The following is a 15,738-nucleotide window of genomic DNA, read 5'->3' as shown; positions in this document are numbered from 1 at the left end:
CTTGACGGAGGCAGAGAGCCTCTCTGACCAAAACGAGAAAAGGGGAGTGTCATTAGTGAATAGCACCATTGCTTCGTCGCGGCTATAATGACAATTCAAACCAGCCAGCCACACGTCTTTTTAATTTAATGTAAAACATTTATATTCGTCAATAGCTACCTAGTTTTCAGAGCAGCTAACGTTATGTCAAGCCAGAGGAGGTAAGTTGACTTGGTTTGCTAGCTAAAGTGACTATAATTAACCAGATTAGTAAGGAGTTAACGTTAGCTATACTTAGGAGTATCTCTAGTTAAGTTTGCTGCAGCAATGTGAGAATTAAATTAGAAGTAGCTACCACAATGCAAAAGCCAATGCCATTTCTGGGATAGGGGAACGTTTCATACTAGACTACTCTTATTCTGACAATGACTATAGTCGGTTAGCTAAATTAAGTTATTCCGCGTTCAAAACAACTGGTAACTCGTATATATCGGACTTGTGAGTTTAAGACAATTGGGAACCCGCCTTGCGGAAAAAAAATCGTTTAATGGTCATCTAACTCGGAGTTCCAACTCAAGAACTCGGGCCTATTTCTAGAACTCTAACTTTCCGACCTGAAGATCAGACGTCCATGATTTGACCGTCATTTTTAGTGTTCCCAGGTGTCTTTAACGCACCAATAGTTAAACACACGTTGTTTTCTAGCTCGGGAGTATTCATTACAGAACACGTTCAGTTTAATAACCAAACAGAACTAAACTCGTTTTTGGACAAATGCAGGTCTCTCATAGTTTCGTTTGCTTCCGTTTTAAGGAACGTTTTGCAGAATTGGCGCAATGAATAGACCCGTGGGGCAAGAGGAGTCTTCAACGCGCTTTATCGTTAAATCATCCCCACATCACACATTTTTTATTAGTGACTGTCATCACCATATTTGGTAGTGAGAGGAAAACACCAATGAGATGCTTCACATGTATACTTCCGATCAACTATCTGGCTCATTTTACTATCTGTGATGGCGCTGCCCATGCTGTCACAGACACTAAATATAATGGCACCGATACAATGACGAGTCCTCTATCTCAATGCCACATCCACAAAGTCATAATTATGGCTAAACCCTGGCTATTTCTAAAATGTATCTGCTTTTAACCACACTGCTAACCTTATGCCTAACCTTAAAGACCAGAAAGGAAAGCACGTTGTTGTTTTCATGTATTTTTACGATTTAGCCAATTTTTGGCTGTGGTAACTAGTGACAACCCGGTGAAAACCCAATCTGCACCGTTCGGCAACATGATCCATTAAGAAACATACAACATCTCCTTTCCATAAAGTATATATTCAAATTTTCATACTATATTTCATTGGAAAGGCAGAGCGTTTATCAAAAGCAATCACTTTTGCATGTGAACACAGAATCGTACTCATTACTCCACATCCTTAATCTACCTCACTTTCGTTTTGAGTGAATTTTGCCAACGAATGCAATCATTCTTCACCTGATGCAAACTACTTTTGCCCGGGCCAGGGGTGTATTCATTAAGCCAAGTCTGTTGCAAAATGTTTTGTCTGTTCAACGTGACGTAAAAGCGGTTGGGTTCTTAAACAGAAGTTGTAGTTAATTTGAATTGTATGATTTCCATTTCAATCAGAATAGTCTGTGTTTGAGAGACAATATCCACAGGAAAATAGTATTAAACAGACTTCAAAATGCGGGTCTCTGTGTGGCAGTCAATACTTGTTTGGTCATCGGCTAAGACACGTGCACAAGACAGAAGTACATGGATAGGATACAACAAAAGTCTTGAAGGCGTTTACATGGTGTAAGCATGTGACAGATATAACAATGCCAGTACCTGCGCTCTAATAATTCAGGAAGACAACACTTTCCTGTGGATATTTTGACCAGCTGAAGGACCAACCGCACAGACAACCAGTAGAGTAAGTGCACATGTAATTTTATACAAGATTCTGGCTTGTAAGGAAACTTTCCAAGTTTTTGCAGTGCTTGGTTTGACTGTATACCAATAATTGGTATCATATCCCATTTATTAAGTAATGTGTTTGCGAATGAGGCTGAGGTATGGGATTAAAAACAAACAAAAAAATAACTATTGTAAATTATAAACTGGGTAGTTTGAGCCCTGAATGCTGATTGGCTGACAGCCGTGGTATATCAGCCCGTACACCACGGTCTTGACATGTATTTTTACTGCTCTAATTAACTTCTTGGCGCACCCATCTCGTTAGCGGGATCATTTTCGTCAACATCCGCTGAATTGCAGAGCGCCAAATTAAATTACGAAAAGGATTTAATTTTCATGAAATAACAAGTGCAATATAGCAAAACAGTTTAGTTTGTTAATCCACCTGGCGTGTCAGATTTCAAAAAAGCTTTACAGCAAAAGCTATCCAAGCGTTTATGTTAGGACATCTCTCTCAGCAGACAAAATATTACAAACAGCTAGCAGCAAAGTAGATTGGTCACGAAAGTCAGAGAAGCCATAAAATGAATCGCTTACCTTTGATCTTCGGATGTTTGCACTCACAAGACTCCCAGTTACACAATAAATGTTCCTTTTGTTCCATAAAGATTATTTTTATATCCAAAATACCTCCATTTGGTTGGCGCGTTTGTTCAGAAATCCACAGGCTCGAGCGGTCACGACAGGGCAGATGCAAATTCCAAATAGTATCCGTAAAGTTCGTAGAAACATGTCAAACGTTTTTTATAATAAATCCTCAGGTTGTTTTTACAATAAATAATCGATAATATTTCAACAGGACCGTAGCTTTTTCAATAGGAGAGAGAGAAAATGTCTGCTCCAAGCTGTTGCGCATGCAAAACTCTGCTGGCACCCAGTCATCCAATGACGCGATGTGATCCTTCTCGCTAATTTTTCAGAATAAAAGCCTGAAACTGTGTAAAGACTGTTCACACCATGTTTAAGCCATAGAGAAAGGAATCTGGTTGATATTTCTTTAAATGAAAGGAAGGCATGCAATGGAACAGAGGTTTCTGGAAAAACAGCACTTCCTGGTTGGATTTTCCTTAGGTTTTCGCCTGCAATATCAGTTCTGTTAATCTCACTGACAATATTTTGACAGTTTTGGAAACGTTAGTGTTTTCTATCCTAATCTGACAATTATATGCATATTCTGGGCCTGAGAAATAGGCAGTTTCATTTGGGTAAGTTTTTCGTCCAAACATCAAAATACACCCCCTACACTCAAGAGGTTAAGTTGGTAACCAGTTGCCTCATGCCTAAGAACAGCCCTTGGCCATGGTATATTGGCCATATACCACCCCCCCCATGCCTTACTGCTTAAATATACTGTCTGTAAAATGTATGTATGAGCTGGATGTAGAAGCCTGAGTGTTGTCCATTAGTTTACTCCAATTAGGGGAGGGATGGTAGGGTTGGGGAAAAATAATATAGATCTTTTTTTATACAGTACCAGTCAAACGTTTGGACACCTACTCATTCAAGGGTTTTTCTTTATTTTTTACTATTTTCTACATAGAGTAATATTGAAGACATTAAAACTATGAAATTACACACATGGAATCATGGAGTAAACAAAACAAGTGTAAAACCATTTTTTTTATAATAATCTAAATATATTTGAGATTCTTCAAAGTAGCCACCCTTTGCCGTGATGACAGCGTTGCTCACTCTTCGCATTCTCTCAACCAGCTTCATGAGGTAGTCACCTAGAATGCATTTCAATTAACAGGTTGTTAAGTTAATTTGTGGAATTTCTTTCCTTAATGCGTTTGATCCAATCACTTGTGTTGTGACAAGGTAGGGTTGGTATACAGAAGATGGCTCTATTTAGTAAAAGCAAAGAGAAACGACAGTACATCAACACTTTAAGGTCAGTCAATCCGGAACATTTCAAGAACTTTGAACGTTTCTTCAAGTGCAGTTCAAGTGCAAAAGCCATCAAGCGCTATGATGAAACTGGCTCTCATAAGGACCGCCACTGGAAAGGAAGACCCAGGGGTACCTCTGCTGCAAATAAGTTCATTAGTTAACGGCCTCAGAAATCAGAAATTAACAGCACCTCAGATTGCAGCCCAAATAAATGCTTCAGAGTTCAACTAACAGACACATCTCAACATCAACTGTTCAGAGGAGACTGCATGGTTGAATTGCTGCAAAAAAACACTACTAAAGGACACCAAGAAGATACTTGCTTGGGCCAAGAAATATGAGCGATGGACATTAGACCGGTAGAAATCTTCCCTTTGGTCTGATGAGTCCAAATTTGTGATTTATTTTTTATTTTTTTGGTTCCAACTGCCGTATCTTTGTGAAATGCAGAGTAAGTGAACGTATTATCTCCGCATGTGTGGTTCCCACCGTGAAGCATTGAGGTGTGCTTTGCTGGTGACATTGTCTGATATTTATTTAGGATTCAAGGCAAACTTAACCAGCATGCCTACCACAGCATTCGGCAGTGATACGCTATCCCATCTGGTTTGCGCTTAGAGGGACTATCATTTGTTTTTCAACAGGACAATGACCCAACACGCCTCCAGGTTAGGTAAGGGCTATTTGACCAAGAAGGAGAGTGATGGAGTTCTGCATCAGATGATCTGGCCTCCACATTCACCTGACCTCAACCCAATTGTGATGGTTTGGGATAAGTTGGACCTCAGAGTGATGGAAAAGCAGCCAACAAGTGCTCAGCATATGTGGGAACTCCTTCAAGACTGTTGGAAAAGCATTCCAGTTGTAGCTGGTTGAGAGAATGCCAAGAGTATGCAAAGCTGTCAAGGCAAAGGGTGGCTACTTTGAATAATGAAATATATATTGATTTGGTTGACTTTTTTCTTCTTTTTGTTACTACATGATTTTATAGTTTTGATGTCTTTTTTAAATTTATTTTTCTTTCTATTTATTTAACCAGGTAAGCTAGTTGAGAACAAGTTCTCATTTGCAACTGCGACCTGGCCAAGGTTCCTAACTTCCCTGAAAAGTTGCATATCACGGGGCTATTTGATGCTAATGCAGAATGCCACAGGATGTTTTTGTGCAGGTCTGGAGTGAACCAAGGGCTATATCTATTCCTGGTTCTACATTTTTTTGAATGGGGCATGCCTATTTAAGATGGTGAGGAAGGAACTTTTAAAGAATAACCAGGCATCCTCCACTGTCTGGATGAGGTCAATGGCGTTCCAGGATACTCCGGCCAGGTCGATTAGAAAGGCCTGCTCGCAGAAGTGTTTTCGGGAGCGTTTGACAGTGATGAGGGGTGATCGTTTGCTCGCAGACCCATTACGGATGCAGGCAGTGATCGCTGAGATCTTGGTTGATAACAGCAGAGGTGTATTTGGAGGGTGAGTTAGTTAGGATGATATCTATGAGGGTGCCCGTGTTTACGGATTTGGGGTTATATCTGGTAGGTTCATTGATAAGTTGTGTGAGATTGAGGGCATCAAGCTTAGATTTCAGGATGGCCGGGGTGTTAAGCATGTCCCAGTTTAGGTCACGAGCTCAGAAGATAGATGGGGGGGGGCAATCAAATCACATATGGTGTTGGGGGCAGAGGGTGGTCTGCTGGGGGCAGAGGGTGGTCTATAGCAAGCAGCAATGGTGAGAGACTTGTTTCTGGAAAGGTTCATTTTTAGAAGTAGAAGCTAAAATTGTTTGGGTACAGACCTGGATAGTAAGACAGAACTCTGCAGGTTTTCTTTGCAGTAAATTGCAACACCGCCCCCTTTGGCAGTTCTATCTTGTCGGAAAATGTTATAGTTAGGAATGGAAATTTCACGGTTTTTGGTGGTCTTCCTAAGCCAGGATTCAGACACGGCTAGGACATCCGGATTGGTGGAGTGTGCTAGGGCAGTGAATAAAACAAACTTAGGGAGGAGGCTTCTAATGTTAACATGCATGAAACCAAGGCTTTTACGGTTGCAGAAGTCAACAAATGAGAGAGCCTGGGGGATGGGAGTGGAGGTAGACACTGCAGGGCCTGGATTAACCTCTACATCGCCAGAGGAGGAGTAGGATAAGGGTACGGCTAAAGGATAACAGAACTGGACGCCTAGTACGTTCAGAACAGAGTAAAAGGAGCAGATTTCTGGGCACGGTAGAATATATTCAAGGCATAATGTACAGACAAAAGTATAGTAGGATGTGAATACAGTGGGGGTAAACCTGTGCATATAGTGATAATGAGAGACATTTTCTTTAAAAATAGCATTTAAACCAGGTGATGTCACTGCATGTTTGGGGGGTGAAACTAAATTGTTAGCCGAGGCGTGTTGAGCAGTGCTAGAGGCTCTACAGTGACATTTTTCTATTGTAGAAAATAGTAAAAATAAAGAAAAACCCTTGCATGAGTAGGTGTGTCAACTTTTGACTGGTACTATGTATACATTTTTTTTAAATTTGATTTAATTAAAAAATAGGCATTGGAAATGCAGACAATTCCATAGATTCTGTCAATCTGCAATATTAAAGCCGATCTACCCCCTAAAAAAATATTGTTTTTGCAGTGCTTGGTTTCAAACTGTATACCAATAATTGGTATCCTATTCAGATTTGATAGGCAATGTGTTTGCTACTTAGCCAGCTGAAGTTACCAAATGTGATGGTCATGTCACTCATCTCTGCAGTGAAGCCCTGGCTTTCTCTCTAGTGACGGGTATAAACCATGCCATGGCCAAGCTGGTGGACATCTGGGACAGCATGGGCATCATGGAGGAGCAGAGGGTAGAGCGGATGGAGACTGTGAAGAAACACATTGAGGTGAGGCTTCAGAAAACAGGAAATGTAGATGAACTGAAAATTAAACGGAAGCCTTGTCAAGTAACTAATTAACAGACTGACTTGACATTCCTAATCTAAAGGGCCTTTTGAATGACATGATCACTGAGGAGGAAGCTTTGAAGCACCGCATCCGAACAAATGTCATTACTTTTGAAAAACAGTTGGATACCTTGTGTCTGGAAATGTCAATGGATCCATACAAAGTAAGTGGTTATTTCTTCAGGTGTAACAACAACAACAGTAAAGGTTGGTCTTTAAAGGTTCTGTGTCTCAATAGTTTAGCTGGTTCCACCCCTTGACTCTTTTCCTTTCATTGTGCTAACCTCCTGTCTCCATCTTGTCCACCTATCAGTTGGAGGAGGGCCTGACAGTCCTCCAGATCGAGAAGAACCTGCGTCTGCGTGTGGAGGTTCTGACCAAGGAGAAGGGGGACCGTTTGAAGGAGTTACACGGACTGCAGCAGCAGGATAAGGAACTGTGCTTGGAGCTGTGCGTCATTCCCTATTATGTTCCCACAGGCAGCATACCCTCACGCACTCAGTTGCAGGAGTTCCGGGAGCACCTCAAGACCCTCAGTGAAGAAAAGGTATTGCAACAGCTGCCAGGATGGCAAGACTTTAGTGTGAATGTTATGAATACCTGACTCAAGTATTACTAAGAACACTATTATTAATTTCTTATTTTTTAAGTCTCTTTTGTGGTCTTGTGATGTTTGTCTTTTGTTGGAAGCATCTCGTCTCTTGTCCCTCCCTTCCCCCGTTCTGTAGAAGAGTCGTGCAAAGGTGTTCTCAGGGCTGCGTGAGGACATCAGGAAGCTCATGGAGGACATGGGTCAGAAACCAGAAACCAGTCTGGAGAAAGAGTCAGTGTGTCATGGTGAGGAGATATTCCTGCTCACGCATGAAAACATCAAAGCCCTCCAACTGCTGTTGTCCCAGGTACTTAAAATAATTTGATAAAACTTACTAATGATTACTCAAAGATTTTTGTTGTTTTGGTTCTAGGACTTTTGACCAATTTATATTAGTATATTTTTGTTTAGATGAAGGTCAAGAAGGAATCCCTGATGAATACACTGGCTGAGCTGAAAGAACGAGCTATGTGCCTGTGGAATCGTCTGGAAGCGCTGGAGCAAGATCGCACTGCGTTCCAGGAGAGTGTGCAGGGTACCCTTTCTGACCAAATCACACAGGTTGGAACTCCCTCTTCATACATCTCCCTTCACCACTGAGTTGGACAAAGCTTCACCGGCATACCATACACCACTGTGTTGGACAAAGCTTCACCGGCATACCATACACCACTGTGTTGGACAAAGCTTCACCGGCATACCATACACCACTGTGTTGGACAAAGCTTCACTGGCATACCATACACCACTGTGTTGGACAAAGCTTCACTGGCATACCATACACCACTGTGTTGGACAAAGCTTCACTGGCATACCATACACCACTGTGTTGGACAAAGCTTCACTGGCATACCATACACCACTGTGTTGGACAAAGCTTCACTGGCATACCATACACCACTGTGTTGGACAAAGCTTCACTGGCATACCATACACCACTGTGTTGGACAAAGCTTCACCGGCATACCATACACCACTGTGTTGGACAAAGCTTCACCGGCATACCATACACCACTGAGTTGGACAAAGGCATACCATACACCACTGTGTTCACACTGGCATACCATACACCACTGTGTTGGACAAGCTTCACTGGCATACCATACACCACTGTGTTGGACAAAGCTTCACTGGCATACCATACACCACTGTGTTGGACAAAGCTTCACTGGCATACCATACACCACTGTGTTGGACAAAGCTTCACTGGCATACCATACACCACTGTGTTGGACAAAAGCATTACACCACTGTGTTGGACAAAGCTTCACTGACATACCATACACCACTGTGTTGGACAAAGCTTCACTGACATACCATACACCATGGACAAAGCTTCACTGACATACCATACACCACTGTGTTGGACAAAGCTTCACTGACATACCATACACCACTGTGTTGGACAAAGCTTCACTGACATACCATACACCACTGTGTTGGACAAAGCTTCACCGGCATACCATACACCACTGTGTTGGACAAAGCTTCACTGGCATACCACTGTGTTGGACAAAGCTTCACTGGCATACCATACACCACTGTGTTGGACAAAGCTTCACTGGCATACCATACACCACTGTGTTGGACAAAGCTTCACTGGCATACCATACACCACTGTGTTGGACAAAGCTTCACTGGCATACCATACACCACTGTGTTGGACAAAGCTTACACCACTGGCATACTTCACATACCATACACCACTGTGTTGGACAAAGCTTCACTGACATACCATACACCACTGTGTTGGACAAAGCTTCACTGACATACCATACACCACTGTGTTGGACAAAGCTTCACTGGCATACCATACACCACTGTTGGACAAAGCTTCACTGGCATACCATACACCACTGTGTTGGACAAAGCTTCACTGGCATACCATACACCACTGTGTTGGACAAAGCTTCACTGGCATACCATACACCACTGTGTTGGACAAAGCTTCACTGACATACCACTGATAAACAGTAAACATGGCACCATAACTATTAAGGTTCCCCAGAATTGACTAACAAGGGAACAGAGAATACCTTTACAATGGTGCTAGAACATCAGTGTTTGACAGTCCTGTATCATTAGGGCAGTGTTTCCTAACTCCAGTACCTTCAACAGTACACATTTTTAGTCCCAGACAAGCACACCTGATTCAACTTGTCAACTAATGATCAAGCCCTCAATGAGTTGAATCAGGTGAGTTTGTCTGGGGCTACAACAAAAACATGTGCTGTTGGAGGTACTTGAGGACTGGAGTTGAGAAACACTGCATTAGGGCATACGGAAAATGTACATTAGTATTTCTTAAGGAACGAGTTAAGATGGTACCTCCTCATGTTGCTGTTTCAGAGATGTATTTTTACTCCTACTGAACCTGACCTTGTTGCCCTTCCAGTGGCAGGGGGAGGTTGATCGTCTGACAGTCCTGCAGAAAGCCATGTTGGAGGATGTGATTGACAAGGTCCGACAGGAACTAGTGGCTCTCTGGGACAAGTGCAACCAGGGCACTGAGCAGCGTGAACCCTTCAACGCCCACATCTGTGACGGTAGGTAGAACAATAATGGAAATACTTCCTCTCACTCATACACAAAACGCATACATACTGATCGAACCGATCCGTCTTTCCCTAGATGACTTCACAGAGGAATTGTTGGCACTGCATGATGCTGAGCTATTGAAGGTGAAGAATTACTATGACCAGGCTAAACCCTTACTGGAGGTTCTGCATAAATGGGAGAAGTACTGGGCCCTCTTCCAGGACTTTGAGGTAATGCTGGAATTTGCGGTCAAGCTATGTTTGTGAAATAAATTGCAAATATGTATTTTTAATTGTGTACCACTTGATGCATGTAATGGTTTTCAATCAAAAATATCCACAGTAGATACCAGCTGCTCTTGTTTCTGATATATGTTCAGTGTGGTGCAGAATTGTTTTTGTTCCACTTGACATAGAAACATATCTAATTTTCAAACCTCTTTGCAGAAAAAGGCCAATGATCCAAACCGCTTCTCCAACAGAGGAGGAGCCCTTCTCAAAGAGGCCAAAGAGAAGGTCAAAGTTCAGAAGATGTTGCCAAAGGTAAGGCTGGATTTGACTCCTCAATATGTCCCTCTAACTTTATTTGGCAGTTGGAGGAGAGAAAAAGAATGTATATATTCTTTGTTTTTAAAGTAGGGCTGTTGTACATGTTGGTCTAGAGCATCCCAATCATGCGCAATGGGTGACATGTCTGAGAATGGAAGAACTGGGACATTTTCAGCTTCCAGGAATTGTGTACAGATCCTTGCGATATTGAGCCGTGCATTATCATGCTGGACATGAAGTGGTGGATGAATGGCACCACAACGGGCCTCAGATCTCGTCACGGTATCACTGCATTCAAATTGCCATCAATAAAATGCAATTGTGTTCATTCTCTGTAGGTTATACCTGTCCATACCATAACCCCACTGCCACCATGTGGCACTCTGTTCACAATGTCAACGTCAGCAAACCGCTCGCCCACACGACTGCGGTTGAGACTGGTTGGACGTACTGCCAAATTCTCTAAAAGATTCTTGCAGTCAGGAAACTTTTATTGTCCCCAGCACAATGTGCACCTGTGGTAATGATCATGCTGTTTAATCAGCTTCTTGGTATGCCTCACCTGTCAAGTGGATGGAATAGCTTGGCAAAGGAGAAATGCTCCCTAACAGGGAGGTAAACAAATTTCTTCATAATTTGAGAGAAATAAGCTTTTTGTTTGTGGAAAGTTTCTGGGATCTTTTATTTCAGCTCATTAAACATGGGACCAACACTTTACATGTTGCATTCATATTTTTGTTCAGTGTATATATTTTTTAAAATATAATGTACATTTAAAATGTAATGTCTGAAAAGTGGCAGCAATGGTTGATGGTAATCAAAAGATCACCGCCTCCTTCATTCAATGTCAAATCTCGCCCCACTGTATGATGGGTATATGATGGTGTCAGTGAGGTTGTGACCTTACGTAAAATGCCAATGATGTATACAGTTTAAATGCCAGTGAAGTGTGTGTGTGTGTGTGTGTGTGTATATAAAGGATTTTGACAAAGGAAAAGTGATGTTGATCCTCCCTGTTATGTGATGTGACTAGTTGGAGGAAGAGCTGAGGACTGGTGTTGAGAGCTGGGAGAAGGACCAGGGTACTGCCTTCCTGGTCCAGGGCCAGAGAGTCATGACCTACATCTCCACCCAATGGGAGGAGCACAAACAGCTGAGGAGCAAGGAGAAGAGTGAACGTGCCACTGTAAGTCCAGCCCCTCATAATGCTCTCACATTGACCCAGCAGTGTTCCCCAGTCAGCCCAATACTGGTCCATAGAGGCTTTGGGTGGGGGTTTGCTATTTGTCTTTAAAAACTATCAACAAACCTGATCTCCCTGTTCCCATGTGCAAAAGGCCAATTCTAAAACGTACTGTGCTGAACTTGGATTGAAATAGACTTGTACACCATATGGTGGTCAGCATGTGTAACTGTTGAATGGTGGGAAACAGGGATTTGACCATTCTGTCCCCAGCAGAATGGTCTGTTTGTTATTGACTGGTCTGTGACTGAGGCTTTGTTTGTCTCGGTGTTGCAGACCTCAAAGAAGGGGGAAATGACAACTCTCTTCAAAACTCCCACGAAGAGGGCCCATGGCGGGATGAACACCCTCACCCCCAACAAGATCAGGAAGGTACAGTAACTAGCAGTGGTCCACAGGGCTAGTTCACTCCCCTCCAAAACCAACTGGCCACTTTACTATTGTGGTAACTTTTTTATTTATTTAACTAGGCAAGTCTGTTCTTAACTTTCTTATTAACAATGACTGCCTACACCAGCCAAACCCAGACGACACTGGGCCAATTGACCTTGACCACCATGACTGTCCTTTCTGCAGACTCCTACACAGCCTATCATGGTGCGCTCCTACAGCTGCAACTCATCCAGCACCTTCATCAGTGTGCCTAGCAGCAAGCCTCCTCTCTCCCAGATTCAGATGCAGGTACACACACACACAGCACTCACTCCAAACTGTGGCCCATCATTGGTTCTTGTGCTTGCACACGTATATCTGAATTGAATGTTCAACATCTTCCTTTTATATTGCTGGACAACTATTAAAACAACCACTAGGTGATGCTGTGATATAATTGTTCTTATTCAAGCAGTAAACCATTCGGCCACAGACAACTTAGCTTGTGAAAGAATATTGACAACAAAATCAAAACTTGTCTTTAGAATCTAACCTCTTTCCAAGGTCAATCATTCTGGTAAAGATGCAGAAATTGAATACTTCAAATGGATTAGCAGAGACTGCTGGGAAGGAAGTGTGTTGCATGCTCAGTTTGTTGACTGATGTGCTGTTTGTTTGTCCATTCATTGGCTAAGCAGAAAACCAAGTCTCTTGAGAGAAGCAACAGCAGCAGTAGTCAGAGAACACCCCTGCAGGAGTACAACGGTACAGAGGAGAACAAACCTGTTGACATCAGCTACTCTGACTTCACTGTAAGACCAGACTTTTTAAACTATACTCTAACTCAGCGGTCACCAACCTTTTCTGAGTCAAGATCACTTTCGGAGTCAAAAAGCAAGCCGAGATCTACCTCACAGAATTGATTAAAAGCATGACATGAATCGAGGCCTATGCAACATTAATCTAAATAAACCAGTTCTGTAGGAATGAGGTTTGTGCTGTATGCCCAATATATTACCACAGCATACTGCCAATCTTGTTCTTGTCAGACCACACACTGCCATTCAAACGTTTGGGGACACTTAGAAATGTCCTTGTTTTGAAAGAAATGCACTTTTTTTTTTGTCAATTAGAATGACATCAAATTGATCAGAAATACAGTGTAGACATTGTTAATGTTGTAAATGACTATTGTAGCTGGAAACTGCTTTTTTTTTCTTTAATGGAATATCTACATAGGCGTACAGAGGCCCATTATCAGCAACCATCGCTCCTGTGTTCCAATGGTACGTTGTTAGCTAATCCAAGTGTATCATTTTTTTAAGACTAATTGATCATTAGAAAACCCTTTTGCAATTGTTAGCACAGCTGAAAACTGTTCTGATTTTAAAGACGCAATAAAACTGGCCTTTAGACTAGTTGAGTATCTGGAGCCTTAGCATTTGTGGGTTCGATAACAGGCTCAAAATGGCCAGAAACCAAGCACTTTCTTCTGAAACTCAGTATATTCTTGTTCTGAGAAATGAAGGCTATTCCACGTGAGAAATTGCCAAGAAACTGAAGATCTGGTACAACGCTGTGTACTACTCCCTTCACAGAACAGCACAAACTGGCTCTAACCAGAATAGGAGGAGTGGGAGGCCCTGGTACACAACTGAGCAAGAGGACAAGTACATTAGAGTAATGGAGTACAAATTCATGACCTCCATATTAAAATAGACACGACGAGCTGCTTATAATTATAACGCAGGGCTGTCGATACTTTTGGCTACTCATTCATTGCAGCTACAGTTCTGGTTGTAGCGGGAGTAGAAGTAGGGTGAAGCGCATTTTTATGTTTTGTAAAAGTGTTGAATAAAAACAGTGCTGAATTAAACTGAAGTATGAACTCACTCATGAAAGCAGCAGCTCTTTGCTGTGTTCTTTAAGTCTCTCTGGTCATGGGTTTTAAAGTGATTAGATCTCATGTAGTTTAGGGGTTGTGGAAGCTGTAGGCATGGTGATTTGAGCTATTCAATAGGCCAGTGCACTTGATTTAGCTCTCTCGGGTCTGCCGGGTAGGCAGAGTTTGTTCCTTCAGACAAATGAAATGGTTCAAAATGGGAGTACTTTGATTATCTGGCGCGCAGGGCTTCTGAATCAAGTGCACCTACCGCCAGCAGCACAAGCTGAATAAAAAATAATAATAGGCCCATAAGGCTTTATCGACCAGTTAACTTCACTGTAAGACCAGCCTTATATGCTGCCACCTCAATGTTTACTTCAATAATCCATACCAGACACATGAATTTAAAGCAAAGATTGACATTTTTTTTTTTTTTTTTGCATTCTGCTTACTCCTCTAGATTGCTTTTTTTAAATGGGGGTGGGGAGGGGTATATCAGTTACTAAAATATGTGTCTTTCATTCCCCCCAGGGTGACCTGTCCAAAAAGACAAATGATGCTGTTTTCAATTCGACAGCAAAGGACCTTTTCTGATTTTCTCATGATGGTCCCCACGTTTTAAGATGTGCGTGTGGACAATTTGCACAGGTTGTGCACAGGTTGTGTCCACTTGGCACTCCTCTCGTGTGTGTATATATGGCTGGTGTTTGTAATGGTCAGTGAGCATTTCAGGTCATTTCAAGTCTTTGTTATCTTGATGTAAATCATTTTTTGTACTTGGTGTTGCTGTTACTTTGAGATGTGACCGATTTTGCCTTTTTGTAATGCTTATTTTTGGTCACCCTGTATGGAAGTGAATAGGTCTAAAGGGACTCGGTATGTGTCAGGTGTGGATGAAACATCATAAAGCCATGTTTTCCAGTTATTAATACTGTGCAGTCCAGGGAAATGAATCACAAGTTTGATACGGTAGAGCCCCTTAGATGTTACATGCAGTACTTTTGATATTCCTTTTGATATTTGACTTGTTTATAAATGGCCAGGCTCCACCGGAGGAAGCATCGTGTTTAGATAGACCTTCCAGCAGAACAACATGCAGCTCTTTCTGTATGTAAATATTGCTCTCTTGAAAATATACTTTTCTTATTGCACATACGGTATTGACAATGTGTTTTGTCTTGACGTGTGCGTTGTCTTGTCAACATGTGCCTTTTTCTATTTTATATTTTTTGACTTAATTAATAAATATATATATTTCAATGACATCTTTTGAGTTTATTTTTTAATCTATGGTATATCATAATACACATGAAACAAGAGTTTGGCTTTAATCATATGGAGGAGTGTTCGATTAGAGCCAAAGTCCTTAAATTGAACCAGGCCCTGTAAACTTGAGTGGTTATAGAGAATATGATTTCATCTTCTGCGCCATCAACCCTGGATTGTATCGTTGACCTTGAGGTAAAACACTCCTCTACCCTTGACCAATGAGTGGGATTGTAGAAACCATGTAATTATCATGGATAATCAAGTTAGTCATTTATGAAAAGGGAGAAGAGGGATTTTTGCTGTCTAATTGCCTCACTGAAATAATAGCATAATGGTCAAACATGTTTTAAATGCTTTCAAGGCAACCCAGTATTACACAATTAAAGCTGTTTACTATTCAGCGGTCTTCATTGAAGCCCATCAATTTTTCTGGCCTGCATGATCAGAAGTACAAGGCTAGATTAGACAGCAATTCAAAAGCAATTTTG

General features: G+C 41.8%; 1 protein-coding gene across 4 annotated transcripts; it reads left to right on the top strand.

The window, feature by feature from the left end:
- Positions 1–42: 42 nt before the first annotated feature.
- zgc:86764 (uncharacterized protein LOC797431 homolog) lies at positions 43–15,241 on the top strand. 4 transcript variants are annotated; one of them, XM_024431119.2, is made up of 15 exons: positions 43–200; positions 6,611–6,743; positions 6,845–6,967; positions 7,117–7,350; positions 7,532–7,702; positions 7,807–7,956; positions 9,791–9,941; positions 10,027–10,163; positions 10,380–10,475; positions 11,515–11,667; positions 12,001–12,096; positions 12,301–12,405; positions 12,795–12,908; positions 13,336–13,382; positions 14,513–15,241. In XM_024431119.2, the coding sequence occupies exons 1-15, from the start codon at positions 184–186 to the stop codon at positions 14,601–14,603; spliced, it is 1,818 nt and encodes a 605-aa protein (XP_024286887.1). In that variant the 5' UTR covers positions 43–183; the 3' UTR covers positions 14,604–15,241. The 4 variants fall into 4 exon arrangements, with proteins under 4 accessions (XP_024286887.1, XP_024286890.1, XP_024286889.1 ...); XM_024431120.2 differs by lacking the exon at positions 43–200 and adding an exon at positions 1,848–1,923; XM_024431122.2 differs by lacking the exon at positions 7,807–7,956.
- The last annotated feature ends 497 nt before the right edge of the window (positions 15,242–15,738 follow it).

This window comes from Oncorhynchus tshawytscha, linkage group LG09 (assembly GCF_018296145.1).
Source record: "Oncorhynchus tshawytscha isolate Ot180627B linkage group LG09, Otsh_v2.0, whole genome shotgun sequence".
Lineage (NCBI taxonomy): Eukaryota > Metazoa > Chordata > Actinopteri > Salmoniformes > Salmonidae > Oncorhynchus > Oncorhynchus tshawytscha.
This window is presented reverse-complemented; position numbering and strand designations above follow the sequence as displayed.

Coding starts and splice junctions, on each gene's coding strand:
- zgc:86764 (XM_024431119.2), top strand. Junction 12,909..13,335: donor TCAGCTACTCTGACTTCACT/GTAAGACCAGAC, acceptor ATATCTACATAG/GCGTACAGAGGCCCATTATC. Junction 13,383..14,512: donor ATCGCTCCTGTGTTCCAATG/GTACGTTGTTAG, acceptor CATTCCCCCCAG/GGTGACCTGTCCAAAAAGAC.